Source organism: Numenius arquata, chromosome 1 (assembly GCF_964106895.1).
Source record: "Numenius arquata chromosome 1, bNumArq3.hap1.1, whole genome shotgun sequence".
In the NCBI taxonomy this organism is placed as follows: Eukaryota; Metazoa; Chordata; class Aves; order Charadriiformes; family Scolopacidae; genus Numenius; species Numenius arquata.
The window spans coordinates 55,052,416-55,072,832 of record NC_133576.1 but is presented as its reverse complement, the minus strand read 5'-3'; the positions used below and the strand labels follow the sequence as shown (position 1 = coordinate 55,072,832).

The 20,417-nt window shown below is 41.0% G+C and overlaps 1 protein-coding gene across 4 annotated transcripts in view; it reads left to right on the top strand.

Annotated features, from left to right (window-relative positions):
* The window catches only part of CNKSR2 (connector enhancer of kinase suppressor of Ras 2), a 222,132-nt gene that overhangs the window by 179,713 nt on the left and 22,002 nt on the right, over positions 1-20,417 (top strand). For all 4 annotated transcript variants that reach the window (XM_074149949.1, XM_074152442.1, XM_074151617.1 and 1 more), the window contains one exon: positions 365-902. In XM_074149949.1, coding sequence (XP_074006050.1) covers positions 365-902 — 538 coding nt within the window. The remainder of the gene's footprint in view (positions 1-364; positions 903-20,417) is intronic.

Genomic DNA, 20,417 nt, shown 5'->3' with positions numbered 1-20,417 from the left:
ATAGGATGAAAGCAGGCATTTGGATGGCACCTTTAAGATTTTTAATTGACCAGACACATCTCTTCTATGTCTTCCATAGTGCTGTATTCTGCAAAGTTTTCCCCAAGTAATTTGTGTTGGCTTATTTTGTAGACTAAGGGACACAATAAGGATATTTATTATGACTAAGTATTAGTATTTGGCCCACAGGTGTGACATGCGTAGCTGTGTGCATGCCTTAAAGTTATGATCAGGGCAGGTTAAAAGTTTGTGCCTTCATTACTAAACTGGGTGCCATCACCGACAATGAAAAGTACGTGATTATTGCTAGCAGTAGGTCTCAGTCTACATTGACCTGAAGATTGGTCCATTGCTGACATTGTAGATGAGCTGCACAAGCCCTTACGTGGAGCCAAAACACAGCCGACTCTCGTCCACGGAGACCTCCCAGTCGCAGTCGTCACACGAGGAGTTTCGCCCGGAGGCGGCGGGGAGCGCCACCGACTCGCCAGTGCGCAAGACGGCGAGCCAGCGGCGCTCCTGGCAGGACCTCATAGAGACACCGCTGACAAGCTCAGGACTCCACTACCTGCAGACGCTGCCGCTGGAGGACTCTGTGTTCTCTGAGGCGGCCGTGGTCTCCCCCGAGCACCGGCGTCAGTCAACCTTGCCCACCCAGAAGTGCCACTTGCAAGACCACTACGGCCCCTTCCCACTCGTGGAGGGTGAGCGGATGCAAGTGCTGAATGGGAATGGGGGAAAGCCCCGAAGTTTCACTCTGCCTCGGGATAGCGGCTTCAACCACTGCTGCCAGAGCCTTTCAGTCGGTGCCGCCGATCATCACGAAGAAGCGCAGCAGAAGGAGGTGGAGGAGGAGGAGGAAGAGGAAGGCAAAGCAGCAGAAGAAAACCAGGAAGACAAAAGTAAGTATGGGATATTTCTGTGGCTTTTCAAGAGTCCTGTTTGTGTAACGTACAGGTTGTTTTTCCTTTTTCCTGTCAAAAACCCCAACAGTCTTTCAACATCCCCCATGTTTTACCAGGTCCCCTGTGTCACACACCTCTTTGATCTGCCTTATATGTAAGGCTTAATAATCAGAGTGCTGCATGACCTCTCATGATCACCAGACACTTCCCTGGAGGCTGGTCTCCAATCACCTCCTACTAGTAATTCTTAGTTATAAATGGATTTTGCTTCCATGCTTTCTTCACACTTCCTCTTGCATACTGTCCTCCTCCACTGACACATGTATGTCTCAGGACATACTTAGTAAGATTTCCAGACATCTCCATCTGGGTTGTAAAAAACACTAAGTAAATCCTGGAGTGCAGGGTCAGGCTGTGATTGTGTAATATCCAGGCCACAAGACAGCCCAGAAGATGTAAGAAGTTGAAAAAGAGAGTGTATTTTCCCCAGTTCCTCACTTTGCAATTTATAAAAGAGAAGTTCAAGAAACATTCCAAACAAACAAAAAAATTAATAGAGGACAACTATGTGACCAGTGGAGCTTAAAAAAAATCATAACGCTGAGTAACTGTCTCTTACATGGCACATTAACTCCATAGATATTACCTGTCAAAAATAATCCAAATAAACAGGGATTGGAGAAGGTCCCTGCTCCTCCTAAACATGTAAACACATTTCTGTGTCTGTTTCATGCTCTGTCCTTCACTGTCATTTATGGAGCTTTTCAGCATGTGTTGCTAGCAAAGTTGAGTTCACACCCAAGTTGTAGGGTCAATCAACAAAGCCTACATCCACGAATTGTGGGGTTATGCTGCAATTAAGTTACCGGTAGTGGCAAGAAGGCAGGATGAGCCCTGAAGCTCTGAAAGCGTGTGTGCTATCTGATTTCTTCAAATTCTGTTTTTTCACTGCAGTAAAGAAGTATAAGATTCTGTGAAATGGTAAAGAGATAGGGATAGAGATAATGAAAGCTTTGGATAATTAGCTACCTAAGTTAATTCGTTAAGGTTAACACCTTTGTTGAACATTAAAATTCATGTGGACATTGTTTAGTCTGCTTGGAGAGATCAACAGTTTTCCATAGCCCTTATGCTTTAATCAATAGGTTACAAACATTTCAGATTCTTGCCTTTGAGAAAACAGTGATTTCTTTTGCCAATATTAAATTTGATGCCATTAAAAGTTAAAAAAGGCACGATTTCAGTTGCATTCATGCATGACACTTTCCAAAAAACCCATACATTTATTAGGGTAATATTAGACTCTCACTGACTGTGAAATGAAGCTGTCTAATTAACAGGGTTAAATTTCATCAAAGATGCAGAGTGTTTTATCCTATTTTTAGCCTTCAGTTTTGGTTTTCAAATGGGTTTTTACTGATAGCAGTAAAAATATATCTTTTTTTAAATTCCTTGCAGTCAATGAAAAGGGTCAAGGAGACTTCCCACTGGAGTTCCTGTGCTGTTTGGGCATTACCCAGAGATATTGTTGCAGGGCCTAAGTTGTTAGGTGTTTTAAATCTCAGCTTTAAGGCTTTTGGGTTCCTGGTTGTAACATTTCGTAGCGTACAATGCTAATAAAGGGCTAGTGCTTGGTGTAACAGGCCAGAACTTGGGCTCTTCTCCATTGTTCTATACCAATTTCCAAAAAAAGGAAAAAAAGGTTTAATTTTTGAAGTGATCTCCCTGTATACACATACTTCTATTTTAGTTTGGGTTAGGAGGTTTTCTTGGTTGAAGCTTTAACAGGAGATTGGTTTTGAGGCATTAACAACCAGCTAGACAAGTAAAGTGCTCATGGTGAGTTATTGACCGTGAAATTATAAAACCAGAAAGAAAACACGGTTTAGTCTGTTGAAGAGTTTAAGTGTTGAATTGCTTGTTGCTATGGCTGCAATGTTCTGTTTGCAATGCTGGCTTTTTCCAGTGCCCTTACCAGTAAAAGGCAGGAGGGATTTCATGCAAGTGATGTTCTTAAGTGCAAAATCCCAGTTTCTGAGCTGAGAGATTTGCTTATAGCTGCTGAGTCTGCTAGCAGGATGGGTGCCCTTGTGTGTGCTGTATCATTGCCCCTCTCGCCTCCATTGCTCTGGGAAAATGAAACATTGCAACTGGCTGGAGAAAGGAAATCCTCTCCCTTTTAGAAATGTTTTAACCTCGCCTTGAACCTTCCCTGACGTGGTATCAGATGAACCTTTTCAATGTATTTATTTGCCTTACACATTTGTGATCCTGACATAGTTCTGAGCTCTTGGATGATTATATGTGTTCTTGTGTGTACATGTATGTGTTTTAATGCTTAATCATTCCTATTGCTTTTTGTGCGGGACAAGGAATGCAGCTCCTTTGCAGTTGTTGCTGTATAAGTCAAATGTCATTGCCAAGTTTGTTTTCTCGGCTTTTTGTTTTTACATTCCCACTTTTAAAACCTCCTGAGTTTAAATCAAATAGTAAAATGCAGTCCTGTTTCTTCCAACTTCTTTTGCAGAATTGTTTTCAAATAACCACACCACAAATTAGGAGCTCCGTGCTTTTTTCAGATGCTGTCCTCTACTGCTACAATTTAACATAATTCTGTTGACTTTCTACTAAAGCTACACTGATTTGCAACAACTAGGAATCTGCTCCCTGCTAATCACTACTTTATGCCTTAAATAGATATTGCAAGACTTTACTGGCGCTGCAAATAGTTCTGTGTATCAGCTCTGCTGTAATGCCTAGCTATATGGTAAACTGAAAATATGGGTTGTCCTTTCCTATGTTTATCCATTAGGATCTAACTTCGTTGTGTGTTCAGTTGCTTCTTTTTGTCTTGTTATTTCACATTAACATTGCACTGCTAATCTTTAGCAGATTGTTTTATTTCCCTAATTAAAATGACTTTTGTGTAAATCACTTAGATGTTCCATATCGACACCGTCCTGTAATGGTCTTTTGCTTTGTAATTGAAGAGGATTCTCTTGTGGGATCAGTGTGTTTGTCCATGTGTTTGCTCCTGAGGCTATGAAAATGGCAAACATTCAGACTTGTTCCACCGAGCATCCCTCTTGCTGCGTTGTTCAGAGGCAGCGTGCACAGGGAGAGTGGGTCATTGGCTATAGCACAGTGAATTGGATTTCGGTGGTTCAGTTGTGAAGGCCAAGTTGGGCCTTTTCCAGTTTGTCTTCTGCTCGTGGGAGGTAATAGGAGGAGACAGCTGTGCAGCATGGCACTGTCACCCCCTTCCCCTCTGGCCCCACCACTGTCTGCACTCTCTGCTGTGTTTTGACAGATAATCACCACTTAATGCCATTAGGGTCTTCTTGGGACACTATTTCTGGGGTTTGTCCCAGGAAAGCTTGCTTCATTTTTTGCTTTATTTTTTGAAAGTATTTTTGGTGGTGATGCCTTCATTTTCAAAGACTTCTTTGGTTTGTGGGAAAGTGACAGGAATGACTAAGGGTTCAGCACTTAAGAGAAGCAGATACTAACTCTCTACAGGGTGTAACTGGCTGTAGACCCCACCAACTTAGCCCCAGAAAAACCTGCACCTCTTTTCTCCATACTCCCCGAGAAGTCTTTGGAGAGCTGTAGCGTCTGTGGGAGTCTCTGGTGCTGTCACCTGCCCAGGCAGTGCAGGGGCAGGGGCTCTGCTGCTGGCTCCACGTGCTGCTTGGCTGGCCAGAGCAGTATTGGCACACCTTCCAGGAAACTCACACCCAGGACCTGCAGCGGCACACAAGGGGGCTTTCCACTGTGCAGGCTCCATAAGATTTCTTCAGGAATATGGATAGAAAAGCATTGACATCTGTGTTTGAGTTTGAAAAGGTATGTGCAGCAGCAAGAAATTGTTTAGACTGTCTTCCCACTGTTCAATCCCATTTCCTTCTGCGTCATTCCTCACCTCTTTATTCTCTTGCTTATGCGAATTTTCTGTCCTTTTCCTGCCCTCTAAGTACTGTAATTCCTGCTGACTTGTTTTAGGACTTTTCTGTTGCTACTTCATCATCATAATTTTAGACTGTCTTCTATATAGGATATACAACTATCACAAGGTCTTTGATAGGTTTCAATAAATCAATGGCTGTCCTTTGGGGGCAATTGAAGGGTGGGGACCATTTATTTGTGTCGTGGTTTCGGCCTAATTTACCAAAACCAGACCGACAGATGGCCCTTTCTCCCCCTTCTCCCACCCCGCAAAAGAGGAGAGAGGAGGAGAAAGAGATAAGGAGATTCAGAAGTTTAGATTGAACTAAACTACTTTAATGAAGAATTAATATTAAAATAAAAATAAAGAAGAAAATAATGAAATAGATACAATATATACAAAACCGTATCAAGCTCCCAGGATGACAGTCATGTCACCAGCAGGCGCTGGGGACGTCCCAGACTGGACTCAGAGACAAATGGGAACTGGATTCCAGCTCTGGAGTCAGGAACACAGGGATTGGGATCAAAGGCAGATGGACAGACAGAGTCCTCTCTGGACGTCGGCCATCGCAGGAAGGGGGCTGACTCTTTGATCCCTCAGCTTTTATACTGAGCATGGGGCAGATGGGATGGAATACCCCAGTTGGTCAGGTTTGGGTCACCTGTCCTGTCCACTCCTCCCCACTGATGTGACCCCACTACGTTTTTTCCGTTTCCGACCCTCTAAGGGGGCAAATAATGAAATTGGCTGACCTTGGTTGATATGGCAGTAAGTATAAGCAAGGGCCTCCCTGCATATCGTTCCTTGGCATGGAGCACAAACATTGGGCTTATCGTTCTGAGAACGAGCAGTTTTCTCCACAATATGCCGTTAATTTCAGAGAGTTAGAGGAGGCCTAGCTAGGATGTAGAGTTACAGAACAGAAAATTGGTTCAGTTTTACTTCAAACCAGGACAATTTGCTGCATTGATTTCATTCTCTGGAGTGTTTACAAGATGCAACAATCTTCCAGGTGTGACTTGTGTCACCTTGAAAAGATTTTGGAGTGTTTCTTAAGCCTGGGCACACTCATACATATTCCCTGGTATTTTGCTCCATCATCGTAAGCCCTTATTCAGGTTTGCAACATCCCCCAGCATCCCATGTTTAGTCCCACACAGTCTAGTGAGTGCTCTCCCAGAGGAACACAATAGCCTCATGCTTCACTCTCTGAAACTTGGCTTTTTACCTTAAAACACTGCAGACACTTCCCAAAGGCTGGAGCAGGAGCTGGTGCTGGCATTTTGGAGCTGAGAGAAATGTCCAGTCTCTGCAAAGGATTTCAGGAAAGCTCCCCTTGATGTCACTGAGAGCTAGTCACTGAAAGAGACATAAAATGTCTGCTTGTGCTGAGGTACCAAGCCTCAAACTTTTTTCTTTTGTTCCCAGCAAAACAAAATAGGAACCAGCAAAAGAGAATAAGAGAAACTGAGAGCATTTCTCCCATCCCACCAGCCAGTCACAGAAATGAAATTCCAGGTGGCAGTGCTTTCACAAACAAGGACAGATGGGTTTAAGGAGTCCTATGATGAGCAACAAGTAGAGTTTCACTCACTGTGCCCAAGAAGGTATATCCCTGGCAGCACTTGACTTCAAGAAAGAGTTTTCACTAGTAAAACATATACTGTGAATAAGATCAGGTATTTCAAATTCTGAAATACACGTACAGGGAGGCTTGCCTCTTTTTAATGAGAGGGCTGTACTGTGCAGTGCAAATTGTATCTCTCAGAAAGATCAATGTTTACTAATTAAACACTGTGTTATGAAGTGGTTCGCTGTGTACCACACCTAGGTTTTTCTTCCTGCCTTTTGGATAGGGCATCTTTTCATTTTGGCAGGATTTAAGCAGCAGTGAAATGTGGGAACCAGGATGAAAAATGCATAAAGCCTGGATTGTGGGCACCGGACTTGATGGGGATGTGTAGCTGAAATTAATGAGGGGATTTGCTTTTCTGACAGCCTCTTTTCATTTTAAGGAGGATACCATTAGTGGTGTCCTGTCATCTGACCACCTAGTTAGTTTTATCCGCACCAAGAGGCAAGGGAGAGACCATTAAGGTACAGTATCTTACCCTCTGGGATTGTTCAGATTAGTAAAAGTGTGCATGCCTGGTAGTGTGTCTTAAATAAGCAGAACTATGAGAAATGACAGGTAATGTTTCACATTAGAAATAGTCCTTATGAGGCTGGCAAACAGCACGAAGTGCAGCACCCTCTGGGATGCTAAGGAGGATGTTTTTCTAACTTACTACCTCCACTATCAGTCCTGTACAAACCAGAACATTTGCCAGGGTTGGGTTTCTTACTTTGCTCGATAACCTTCTGGGCAGCGCAGTCCGTGCGTGCTCAGACACTGAAGTAGACTAATGAAATGGCTGCTTTTTCTGAGCTTTGTTTTCATGGTCTGGTTTTTCATTCGTAATTTCCATTTGAGCCTTCCTGTGGCACCTGACCGGGCACTTGCACTTCTGCGGGCTGAGGACCATCAGTGTTTTGTGCCTTGTCTGCTGGGAGGCCTCCCTCCATCCTTCACTCCCTCCCTCCCTTCCTCCCACTGCCTCTAAGGTGCTAGCTTTGCTGTTAACTCAGAATAAGCTTGCCTAAAAATACTGCCTAGTTATGTTCAACAATATGATCTCAGGCCTGTTGGTTGATAGTGTAAATGGCTAGCCTGCACTGCCTTGGTATGGAAAGTTTATATATTTGCAAGGAAATTTTCATCAATGGCTCATAGTTTCAGGGAGGAAGGAACCATGGAGAAGCAGGAAAAGACAGTGGCTGCCATATCACCTGGTCTGCCTTTCAATGCAAATGCTTTATGTGCAAAATGTCTGGTGGAATGACATATCTTCACATACTCTAAACCATTTAGTGCTTCATTTGTCATAAGATCCAATGAGATCCTATGAGACCTGTTATATTTGAAAATGAATGGGTGAGGGGACAGCATTGTTGATAATCTAGGTTATATGTCAGGCTAAACTTTTTTATCCTTGTTAAATTTTAAGATACATGTTTATCTGAATAGAAGTCTCTATAAGCTTCCAGAAGCAACTGGATATTTGGGAAAATTGTCATCCCAAATAAGAGTTGCTTAATTGTCTTCTAGCTGCTATATATGTGTGTATGTTCAACTGTGTATATAAAAGTGAGGTTTAGATTATGTATTATATTTTAAAAAATATTGATATGAAGACTAACTTGGATAAACAAGTACTGGAAGTAGGTATCTTTCTGAGCATGTGCTTTAATTCAAAATTTAAACTTTATAAAATAAAGCTTTTCCAATTCTCATATGCAAAATAAACTCCATTATAGAAGTTGGTTTGTATTCTAAATAAAAATGATGAGATACAAAACCTCTGTATTCTGATTTTAAATTTCAGTTCTAAGGGAAAAAATTGCCTGCAGTGTTTGAAAGCCAAATATTGAATCATTTACTGAGTAGCAATTCAGAAAGCAGTATGGGCTGTCAACAAAAATAAAAGTAGTTTAATTTTATGCCTGTTAGTTCTTTTTCATATGAATGCATTTTACCCATAAATATGCTGTTGCCACTTTTTAAATTTTAATTTATTTCCGTTGCCCCTGCTGCTAAAAATGCAAAGGAGAGGTGAATTCCTACTCCTATTTGGGTTTAATAGCTTTGGGTGTCACTGCCAACAAAGGTCATCTGCTTTTGCCTGAAATATGTAGATTATATGGTCTTTTTACAAGCAAAAGAAATTCACAAGAGAATTTCTTACATGGCCATTCTTATAAATTGGTTTTCTTGCAAAGCATCCTCAATTCTATTACTAAATTGGTGGCTGTCAATGGTGCCATCCTATCAGAGGCACTTTCAGGTTAGGTGGTGGAGCAAGGAATCTGTATGTGAGAATATATTTCTGTTTTTTTTCTGTGTTCTGCATTAATTCTCTTGCTAGGTGTTATGTAACCAATCTGGTTTGCCTTTAATTTTTCCATTTCTTCTAAGCAAGCTCTGTCCCTGCTACTGCCCTGTCTTGAGTCTGGCTGCAGAGACGCTGTCCTTGGAAAAAAACAACTCATAGGTGGCAAACCGCTTTCACAAGTGATACAAGGAAGACAGTCCAAGCCCTTTAGGGCTCTTTGTTTACCTTACTGAAAGATATGCGATTGCTTCCCCAGATAGTTGGCCTGATATGTCTCAATAGCAATATAAAAAAGCCTTTTTTGTGCTTGTAGATTCTGCCCCCTCAATTTCAAATGTGCTTTCATTCTGAAGCGTAATATAGTCACATTTCTTAAATAAGGGTACGTGGCTTTTTTAAAATTATTCTGTGTACAAAAAGGAAAGTCAAACTTTTTTTTTTTAAATTAACATATAGTTTACCATTAAAAAGACAGGTTTCCTGTCCCAAAATTTATACACATATTCATTTTGATTTCAAACATGAAAAACATACATGGTTTTTAATCATTTACATAAATCTTCTCACTCAAACTGATATTAAATACACTCCATATTTCCCCACTGCACAATACATGAGGAAGCCATTTTTCACTGGGGTTTTTGCAGAATTGGGATAATTTTGCTTTGAGGTGCAGCAGAGACTTAGCCTAATCTAAAAGTTTCTAAATGCAAAGGAAACAGACACCTACAACAAAAAAAGTTAACCAGCTATTGTGTGCATGAGAATGTTCTTTCAAAATATATCCTTTTAAAATTTTTTGCTTTTTTCAAAACTAAAAAAAAATCCCAATCCTTTCTATAATCGATTATAATTAAATCAGAAGAATATGACATGGTACCAGTAGGACTGGGAGAATAAGGAGGACTAAAAGCTTTTCAAATCGTATTTATTACATCTCCAGGTGGTACCATCTGCTGTCTGTGGCTCTCAAGTACTTTAACGCAACTGTTAAAACATATGCAGGGATGAACTTGAGTGCTTGGAAGGATATGGGAGGGATGTAGTTTTATTAAGCTACTACCATACTGAACTTCTGTAGTGTCACCGTGTAAACATGCATTCTTGTTTAATTACTGTTCGTCGTGGGAAGCAGGATGAGATATTAAAGCCCTCAGTGTGAACAGTCAGCATCTTGGTAGAATGTTTTTTGTTGGACAGGAGACTCTAGAAAAGCCAAATTTCTTACAAAGCAGTTTTGTGTGGTTTAGTCTATTTTTAAAAAAGAAGTACTCGGAATTCTTGGAGTTAAGACAAAGATTGTCATGGAGGCCTATGAAATAAATGTTGCAGGGCAGTTTTCTATGAATTTTCCTAGTGTCCCAGCCTGGCCTTTGGCTGTCTTTCCTTTTGCAACTTTTCCTTTTCCTTGCCTCCTGACTTTCCTTTTCCACCAGCTGCTGCTCCAGAGGGTCACAGATCTTGTGTAGGTCGTGTGTCCAACCTGCCAGCCCTATGCAACTTCCTTGGATACTCTTTGGCAGCTAAAATGGCACTAGATGCTTATGTTTGGGTATTTTAATCTCTTTACTTGTTTCCTAAACCGTTCCACTGCAGGAAGGCAGAATATGTAGACTAAAATCTTGGCCCTTCTGAAGGCTGAAAGTGTGCTGTGCACGTCTTGGAGCCAGTGAGCTGGAAGTGAGTTCAAAGGTTATCCAGTGTAGTTCTGCCCTACAATCTTGAGCGTACTGAATCTGTCCTTAAACACCTCCAGCAGTGGGTATTCCCTATTCCCGCCAGACAGTGCTTTTCTTCTTTCTGTATTAGAAAGAATGTTGTTTTTTTTTCCCTCCTAATGGATATTGAATCGTTCCCTCTGCAATTTGAGCCTAGCATTTCCTTTCCATTATGGCATAGAAAACAAAACTGCTCCATTACAGCAGGTCTTTTTCAAGCTGAAAGGTTGTTATGAAGGTTGATTTGGTTTTTCTCATAGATAGTGTTTTCTAGGCTTCTGACCCCTCTTGGTGAGCTTCCGTGGGTTTTCCAGCTGCCGTCCATCTTTTCTGGGATGGCGACATCCAAGCGGGGTGCAGCGCACCTGGCTGAGACCGGGAAGATGGCTTCACCCTGGGCATTTTGTGCACTGTACTGTGATAAGTATCTGCTTCACAACCATACTGTACTTCACATTTCAGTTTGTGCTGTACAGATGCTTTTCTGCTTAATGGTTATTTTTCTAATCATAGTTGAGCTGATTATTCCTGCCCCTCTCACATATCCATGTTAAGTAGCTCATGTTAACAAAAACCTCAGGTGATTTAAAATGTCTTAATTAATTGGGCTAAAACCAACCACCCAACAAACAAATATGACATTTTGTAAAACTAACAGCCTGACTAGACAAGAAAAAATAAAAAAGAAGCCTTACATATTCACCTGGTGTTTGCCAAGCTCTGTGTCTGTTAGCGTAGCATCTACATATGGTTGTATGAAACATGGCAAGGATTTCATCCCTCCAAGACATTTTGACTTCTGAGACTGTCCTCCAGCAGTCTAGGAGGTGTTTCCTCCCACTTTTGTGCTTGTGGATTTTAATAGGTTTATTCTCTTCCACCGTCCAGCTCACTAGTGTAGTCTGGGACTGTTTCTGGACCCAGGGCAGCCTTGGGAGAACCTCACATAGTGCAGCCTTCCCTGTTAAGAGCGAGCCTGTGGTGTCTCCTCCACCTGGCCTTTGGCTGTCAGAGGACACCTTGGATGTCAGAGGTGGCTAATGTCGCTCACTTCTGGGACCTGAACTTCTAGAAGAAAAAGATTGTGCTGTGTCTCACATCCCTTCTGCATCGAAATAACAAAGGAAGATGGTACCTGGAGATAGGTGGGAAACTGAAGACTCATCCTTCTGTCACTTGTGATTTCATCAGTCGCTTTGTAAGCTCTTCTGTTGTTTTTCAATATCAAGCATTGACAGTTCTTATGAAACAAATGTGATAATACAGTACTTTATTTTAAAAAAAAAAAAAGAAAAAAGCTCCATAAGCAGGCAATTTTGCAAGGATCTCAGTTCTGAATAATAATAAAAAATAGGTTTCTAGCCTTGTTTTTTAAAAACTGTGGTTCAAAACCTAGAATATAAATATTGTCTCCTTTTGTGGCCCAAATTTGCAAGTTTTGGATCTTGTTGATGATGGTTAACACTCCCACATCATTGTACCTAGTGTGGTGCTATTAAATAGTATGATTTCATGGGCAAAGAGTGAAAGAAGTTCTCTGCACAATCTCATTGTATTTACCTGAAGAAAATGGCCGCATTTTAAGTAGTGTGGTTGCTTTCTGGCTCCACATTTTGAATACTGCTGACATGAAACAATAGCAGCTAATTATTTCTTCTCTTCTGGATTCCAAAGAGATGAACTTAGGCCTTTAGGAAGATAAAATATTACCACTGATTTGTTTAAAAGCATTTGATTTTTTATCACCATTAGAGAGTGAGGAGAGAGGCTGCCAAAAAACTTCAATTTAAAACCACTTTTCAGCCACTTTTTGAAATGTTGATTTAATCCTGTGAAGGTTTACAGGCATCAGGGAGGAGGTGAAAGTAAGGAAACCTCACTTGGGAGATTTCTCCTGGTTGTAAATTCGGGGACGGACAAACATCAGGCAGCAACACTGCAAGGCCTAGCCACAGGGCATGGACGGGGAGGAAGTTTACCTTGATCGCTTTACCCAGCAAGACTAATGAGAATAAGTGACAGATTTTAACTGAAGACCATTGTGCATTCAGTTTTGGGTTAAATGAAACTCAGATTTTGAGTGCGGCGGTCTGGTGTGGGGGAGGCTCCTGGTACAGCCCCCAGCCGGGCTTGGCGATGCCAGACACGTGTCAGTGGGCTCTTTGCAGCTGGTATGGCATTTCCTATACGTGCAAAGCCGTCACTGTAGAATGCTTGAGAACTGGTGAGTATGAGACCTAGAGAATTAGAGAGTATCTTCCTGTAGCAGAACTAGCAAAATCTGTTTCAGAATTCACATAACAGTATTTTAATAGTCTCTACCTTTGGCATTAGAGTGATATTTTTACTGTACTAATGTGAACACTTGAAATCCAATATGAAAATCATACTTAATCTATAAAAAAGCTTGAAGCTGATTGTTCTGAGAATTCTTCTGTTTCCTTCCTCCTTGCTCAAATATACCCTGTCATTTGTTTTCAACTTTTAATTAAGAAAATAAATTTTATTTTCAAGACATTTTCTTTTTTTAATCAAGCTAAGTACATGCACATACTTTCAAAGTATGACATTTATATTTTCAACTTTAAATGTAATGGCTTTAGGGATAACTAGAGTAGCTGGTTTCTGTCTTTTCACAAGATGGAAGAGACTATTTTTATTTATTTATTTCTGGCTGTGTAAAGAGCCTAGGAAAAATCCCATTTAAATTTTACACTCCCACTAATGCTCTCCAAGACTAAATTATTTTTTTTTTTGCATTTTTTTGCCACTGAGAATTATGCTTACCTTCACCAGTGTTGCTGTACAATCTTGGTATTTAATTTCATGTTTCCTAATGTAGCCTCAAAAATTTCATGTGATTCTTATAGGGGTTAGGAATACTTATTAATCAATGAAGATCATTTAACCATGCCATAATTTTTTTATACCAATACATTAAAAATTTAAATCTCAGAATTCTGATAATGGTTCATGAAATGGTGAGATTGAGGAATAAAAATTAAAAAAAAAACAAAAATTAACTTTAGACATCAGTGCACTATGCATTAATAAATCAATACTTTCTAAGTTTTCTGCTCACTTTGCATTTTAACCTTCCACAGTTGAATTCACGAGTTCTGCCTGCAGATATGACCACCTTACAGTGGCCATCATGAATCTTACAGCATGAACAGACTATTCCTGCATCTGTGCAAACTCTAAGAAGTTGAGAAATTTAATTCTCTGAACCTCTTGCACAGTCTGTAAAATATGTGTAAAATGTCTCCATAGTAAAAGAAGAGGAAAAGAGGTGTATTAGTTTTCCTGGGAATACTTGTTTAAAGGATGGATGAAATTTTTGGTTCAATTAATTTTGAACTATTGGTAGAAGGTGGAAGGAAGTTTCAGGGTTTTCATAAAGTGAAAAAATGATTGCCTTTGAGACTCACAATTTGGAAATGGCTTTTACAGTTAATGAAACTCAAAAATGTCAGCCACCTTCTTCTTGCTCTCCTCCATCCCAAAAGGCCAATTTCCTAAACTTGTACATGTTGTGGCTAAACGAGATTGTGGGATTTACAGTGAGAGTACAAAAGTCACTTGAAGTCCAAATTAGGCTCTTCAGTCAGTTTTGAAAATAGGATTTGGGTCCTTGATGAATTTCATTATTCATGAACTTTAGAGGGGGTTGAATGTGGGAGAACAAGGGCATGGTCAGATGGCCCTGAGCAGCCAGCACTGTCCCTTGGAGGCCTGTGACACCTCTAGTCTTTGGGTTTCTACTCAGAGGAAAACGGGAGTGGAGGGGTGAGATTTTATATTCCACCTGGATTTGGCTCTTCTGCCACAGCTGCCAGCAGATTGTGTGCATTTCTGAGCATGGCTGCTTCCTGGGATGTTGTGGAGTAGGAGGCTACTGAGAATAAACCAATGAACAAAGAAAGGAAAGCAGACCCCACCAAGGTGGTGGAGGCTTAATTTACCTGTGTAAAAAGAAAGGAAACGCTTTCTACAACCTGTGATTTGTCGTGCTTGTAGGGAACAGGAAACATCAGGGTAGCTGGGGAAGAGATGACAACATCTAGTGGGCTGAGATGGAAGCAAAAGGCAGAAGACTAGAAATAGGACATACATTTATAATGGTAAGGATAAGATATGGAACAAGTTTCTTTGAGTTGTGATTGGTTTTTCAAACTAAAATCCCATCATCCTTATTGCTCTGTGCAAAAATCGAGCATGATGGTGTTATAAATCTTCCCCTCAGTCAGGAAAACTGTTTCAAAAGCATTTTGTCTTGATTTTGATGCATTTCTCTTACAGGATAACCTACAGTAAATGCACCCATGCTGTCTTTGCCTTTGTTTGACAGAATTACTCATATTAGCATGCTGCACAGGTGAGCCAAGTGGACCTATTTTATGCTGGGGCCATGTTCTGGCAGACTGCATGAGTGCACAGAAACATTTCCTCAGCCCAAGTTGTCCCCCAAGGAGGACGTACCTGGCATAACCTCATGACTATGTTGGAAACCCTGTAATATCTCTGTCCATAATTAGCTAAGGTAGCAGTTATTTTTGACAAATAAAATCTTCTCATAGTGTCCCCTTAGCTCATGTCTTCCAAAAGTATTAGCAGAGGCCTCTGGTGAGACTTTTTCTTCAGATGACTTACTCATTTGTACCATATTGAAACGGAGTAGGTATTTTAAAAGACAAAGTTATGATCCTGTTTCTTTATTTTGTCCTTGTATGTTTTGCATTTCTTCAGTCTGCTGTTGCTCATCTTTAGTAGTTGCCATAGCTAACACTGTTATTAATGACCAAAGTATATAGCCAGATCTTCCTCTCTGTTCCTCCTGGGTTTTATTAAAGTGTGTCTCTTCTTTCCAAGGCAAATATAATGGTTGTAGTAGTTCCAGGCGGATCAGGGGAGTTTGCTGTCTGCACTTAGGCATGTAACTGTGAATTTCCAGTTCTGAAATCCCCCCAAGGTTTCTGCACACACCTGCTAAGGGGTTGTTTTAAAAACCTTCAGCTTAAGCTGACCATGGGTTTGCTGTATTTCATAGTTCACAGAGAAGTGTGTAAATCATGGCCACTAACTTTTTTTCGTCACTGGCAGTTGTGCTCATACTGTGCCTATCACACCATAGTGTAACCAGAACAGATAAAATTTTGCTCATTCCTACGTTCTCATGTACTTTTTCATAGAAAACTTAAATTGAGAAAGTTCTTATTTTTCCACAGAGTTGTTGAATAGATGTATCATATAACATATACTGAACTTTGTGGTTACTCTGTAACCACAGTAAAATCTTTATTATATCAGATAATAGCAAGGACACTATAAAAGGTAGTATGACTTCTGTGTATTTCGAAGTGTATTTATTTTCCTTGTGTCTCTTTTCCAGAAGCAATCTTGTTTTCTGCACTTCTTTTACCCTAGTTGTGAAAGCAATGACATAAATCAAAGATAAATTTATAGCCTAATTCCATGTCATTGCACCAGAATAATTTATCCAGAATCTCTCCACCTGTATTTCTGGAATAAAAAACATTGAGGAAGATGAACATAAATTCAAGCCACTGCAAATTATAAAAGCATCAGTGACAAGTCTAATGTTGTAAAGCCTCTTTGGAATATCCGGTTCTACTGGTAGCAAGTCCTGATGTTATACAGGAAAATTAGTGAGCTTATTGACATCAGATGCACAACTTCTTTAAGGGGGATGTTTACTTTATTCTGAAAGAACAAATCCTTGCAAAATTAAAAACTCACTAAGCTTGTTGTTTTTACTATTTCATCTTGCAGTCTAATGTTTCCAGTCTGCACAGCAGATGTGGGCTTAGTAAAAATTGTCCAAAACGTTGATTTGTGTAGTTCTGTATCAGATCCCAGACTGTGAGCTATTTACATTAAAAAAACACCCAAACCTGCAAGTGATTGCACTGAAGAGCATTGAGCCCCACGTTCTATCTAACCCAGTTAGCTTGCCTTGAACAGTGCCTAAAAACATATTTCTAGGGAAGAGTTAAGAGGGTCTTGCTTGTAGCGCTTGGTGGATCGTTCTTCCACAAAATAGTTTTATTGATTTTGAAATCAGGGGTACTTTTCACTGTCTGATGTGGCAACAAGGAGGTGTACGTTTTAACTCCAGGCTGGAGAGAAAAGCATCTCTTTTGGTTAGTTTTGAGCCTGCCACCCAAACTTTCAAATATTCCTATTACTGGAAGAGGCAATGATCAACCTTTTCTCTCTTTACTTAGTGCATGTATGTGCTCATAATTACATAGACCTCTGTTACATCTCATTTGTTTATAGGGGTGACTAAGTCACCCCTCATATATATGGTCCTAGACCATGCACTAGACTGTGCAGTCACACCTTGCAGGAAAAACTTTTCACACTACCAATAATCCCAGCAGCCCATATCTCTACCTTCCTCAGTACTGCTTTTTGAGGTGAGAAGGCCAGAGCAGTATACAACCTTCAGTATGTGACACATCAGGGATTTACACTATCTCATTTTATTTCTTTTCTGCTTTATCTCCACAATTTTCTGTATTTATTTGGAAGTAGAAGCCAAACCAAGTTCTCCATTTTTGTGGAAGCTGATTTGATTTTTCTAACAAATTCTCTGTAATTGTGGCTTTGCAAACCAAGAAGAGAGCTAATGGGAGTTGTTTGGTATAAGATGGTTCTGCCTTATAGGGAAAAAAAAAAAAAAGGTGTAGTTTTGATGTCAGTAAGGATGTTCACATACAAGACTGCAAATGACAAGGAAACTAAAAAAGACAATTTAGTTACCAAAAGAAATTAGCAGAAGACAGCTAACAGCAGCTTGAGGAATCACTCAATGAGGAGGGAGGTTGCTATGGTGAGATAAGAACAGAGCTCAGCTGCATGATATTCTGTGTTTTTCAGGCCACAGCGATGCTAATATTTTCTTTGTTTAGTGGTGATATTTTGATGAAGCACACTTACGCAAACCGAAGCGGGAGTCAGTAGTGAATTGCTGGGAATATTTCCACCACAGAGCAACTCTGGCTGTGCTAGAGCTTGCCCAGGGGAGGAGTGACCATGCAAGTAACTGATCAACAGAAGGCACTTGGACAGCAGAAACCGCTCGGGACAAGTCTGCTTTGGCTGACCATCCTCTGAGGGATGGGCACTCTTACCTGGCAGTTTCCAGGGTTGGCTCTTTTTATAGGTAACCTTCCCCCCAGTGTCAGAGGGTGTTTTGGTCCTCTCCCAGCAGCCCCTTTGCAGAGCAGGATTCCCTTGCACACAACAGCCACCAGTTGAGGTGACAGTAAGGGACATCTGAACCTCTTGATACCCTTTCTGCTACCCATGGCAGGACCACAGGCTGAATGCCCAGCAGCTCAGGTCATGGGCACAGCTTGCTCACCTGCAGGCTGCTGGCGGGGTGAGCTGAGCCCTCATACCAATACCCAGATCAAAAGGATCTTTTAATACTAATTATGTCTGAAATGTGTCCCCCACTTCCTGACAGATTGCTACAGGAACCCCAAGGTAAAGTGGCATTGGTGGAGCCGCTGTGGGCACTCTGTCTTCTGGATTCAGCTCCCTCCCACCTGGTGCCAGCCTTCCTCCCACTGCTCCTCCTCACCAAAGACATGGGCATAGCCTACCCAGGTGCCATCTCGTGTCAGCAGTACCCCTGCTACCCAGCTGCTCCCAGAGCTGGGGCAATCCTCTGGGGAAATGTTCCCCTTGTTTTCATCAGTCTTCTCTTAGCCTCAATGTGGTTAACTTCAAGGAAATTAAAGAGATTTTTTTTCCCATTTGTGATCCAACACCCTGGATGTGGTAGCAAGAGCTAGCAAATAGTCATGCATGCCCTAAGATGGCTCTCTCATTTCCAGTTTAAAGCCACCAAGATCCTATTTGCATTCTCCTGAGAAAGAAGAACACTTTTGACATCTCAAAAGGTTTTGAGAAGTGCCTGTCTGCAGCACAGCTCTGATGATTCATGCCAGTGGAGGAGCATGAGCTGCTCTAGGAAGAGGGAAATTGGTACCTGGGTGCCAATGTGTCCATGCTAGCGAGACCTGTGTGCTGGTCCATTACTCCAGGAGGACAGCGCGTCTTCCCTCGGCTCGGGACTATTGCCTTTGGCCCCTCAGGATAGGGCGCTGAGGCAGGAGCAGGGGTTGGCCTTCCCTCCCTGGGAAGGGCTCAGACATGCAGGAGAAGAGAGTCAGTGACCAAATCAGGTATTGGTGCTGTAATTTGTTCAACGCAGGATTATTTCTTCTGTGAAATAATACCATGATACAGAATTATGGAAGCTGCACCTCATCAATCACAACATGTGTGACAGAAGCATTTTGTGTTTTGGAGATGCTTGGGGATAAATTAGGGAGGAGGCAGAGAAGCAATGGATTTTCACACCAATGTCTTTGTACCTTTGTACAAAGATCATGGAGAGTAAAAACCTGAGAAATTGGTTGAAGGAATTAGTGAAAGAGTAGGAATTGATGGAACTATAGGAATAACTCCTTCCTCGTTATCCCCAGCACACGAAGAATTTCAGCGGGATCTTCCCTTAAAAAACACTGAGCACACCATGTCCTCTCTCCAAGAGGGACTTTCATGGGTGCCTGGATTTCAGAGGAAGGCTGGACAGCAGGGCTGAGGGCTCCCCCATGAGACAGGGCATCACGTGGCTGTGAAACCCTGGCATGTCTTAAGCTTTGTCTGGACTTCCTGACCAGTCTGACAAATGACTTCTACCATCCCTTTCCAGGAACAGCGGCCTTGTGGTTTTCTGAATGAGTATTTAACCAGGAGCTTGAATACATAAGGGGGTATAACAAAAGACTCCTTTGATTAGTTTGCTGGTTTTTCTCCCCTCCTAAATTGTGTATAGAAGTACTTTCTTAGGCTTGAAGAGATACTATCCAATTAAAGAGATCATATTCACTCTAGCATGTTCAGGGATTTGAAATAATATTAAATTTTTTGTTTGTTGCTGTCTTTAGAGTTGAAATACACTGGGGAACTTCTGACATTTTCAGCATTTGACTCCTGCAAGAGGAGCCTTTAGCCAGATGAAATCCCTGTACAACTCTGATTTTCTCATATTACACTGCTGAGGGCATTTTTTTGGCATATGACAGGCTTAGGATATACTTTTTACGGAAAATTTGGAGCACCTCTCGCATGTTAAAAATATACAAGCAATTATAAGCAAAAAATGTAGCAATGTTTGGCTTGACAGAAGGATACCTTACATAAAACCTTTCTGTGCAAGCTTCTTAAGTAGAGATAATTATTATCATAAAAAATAAACGTTAAATTCACCAGATGAAAATATATGCTTCCAGTATCTACCAGGTGCAAAACATTTTATCGTTAATTCTTCATTTTATATTCCCAAGTATCTGCAAATTCACTGCAGCAAAACAAGAAGCTCACTGCTGTATTGGTCTGATGGGCTTTCAGGACACTGTAGACACCCAAGAAAGCAGCTGAATCATTGTTTTAAAACAGGAAAGGTGATATCTGCCTTATTTTTATGGAAACCAAATTAATTAAAAGCAAGTTTTCTAAAAGTAGTTTCTTTATATGCTAATTTTGTGCAGTGTATTTCAGTTTGATGGTCTGAGGGAGGGGTTTCAGGTCTGATAGAATTTGTATTCCTAAATATGGTCCTCCCCAAGCCTGGAAGAGACCTGACTAAATGAAAAATAGAGTTAGAGCAGAACCACATGACTTGCCTGGGAACAGTCAAGGCAAGTTAGATTAACAGATCAAACACATGCTAGTACATGAGGAGAGAAAAGGGGATACCTTTGTTATATGTTGCATAGCCAGCCAGGGGGAGTTCTCAACATTTCACTTAATGGCATCACCAGATGAGTAATAATGCAGTCTATGTTTTGTGGGTGTGCTTGTCCAGTAA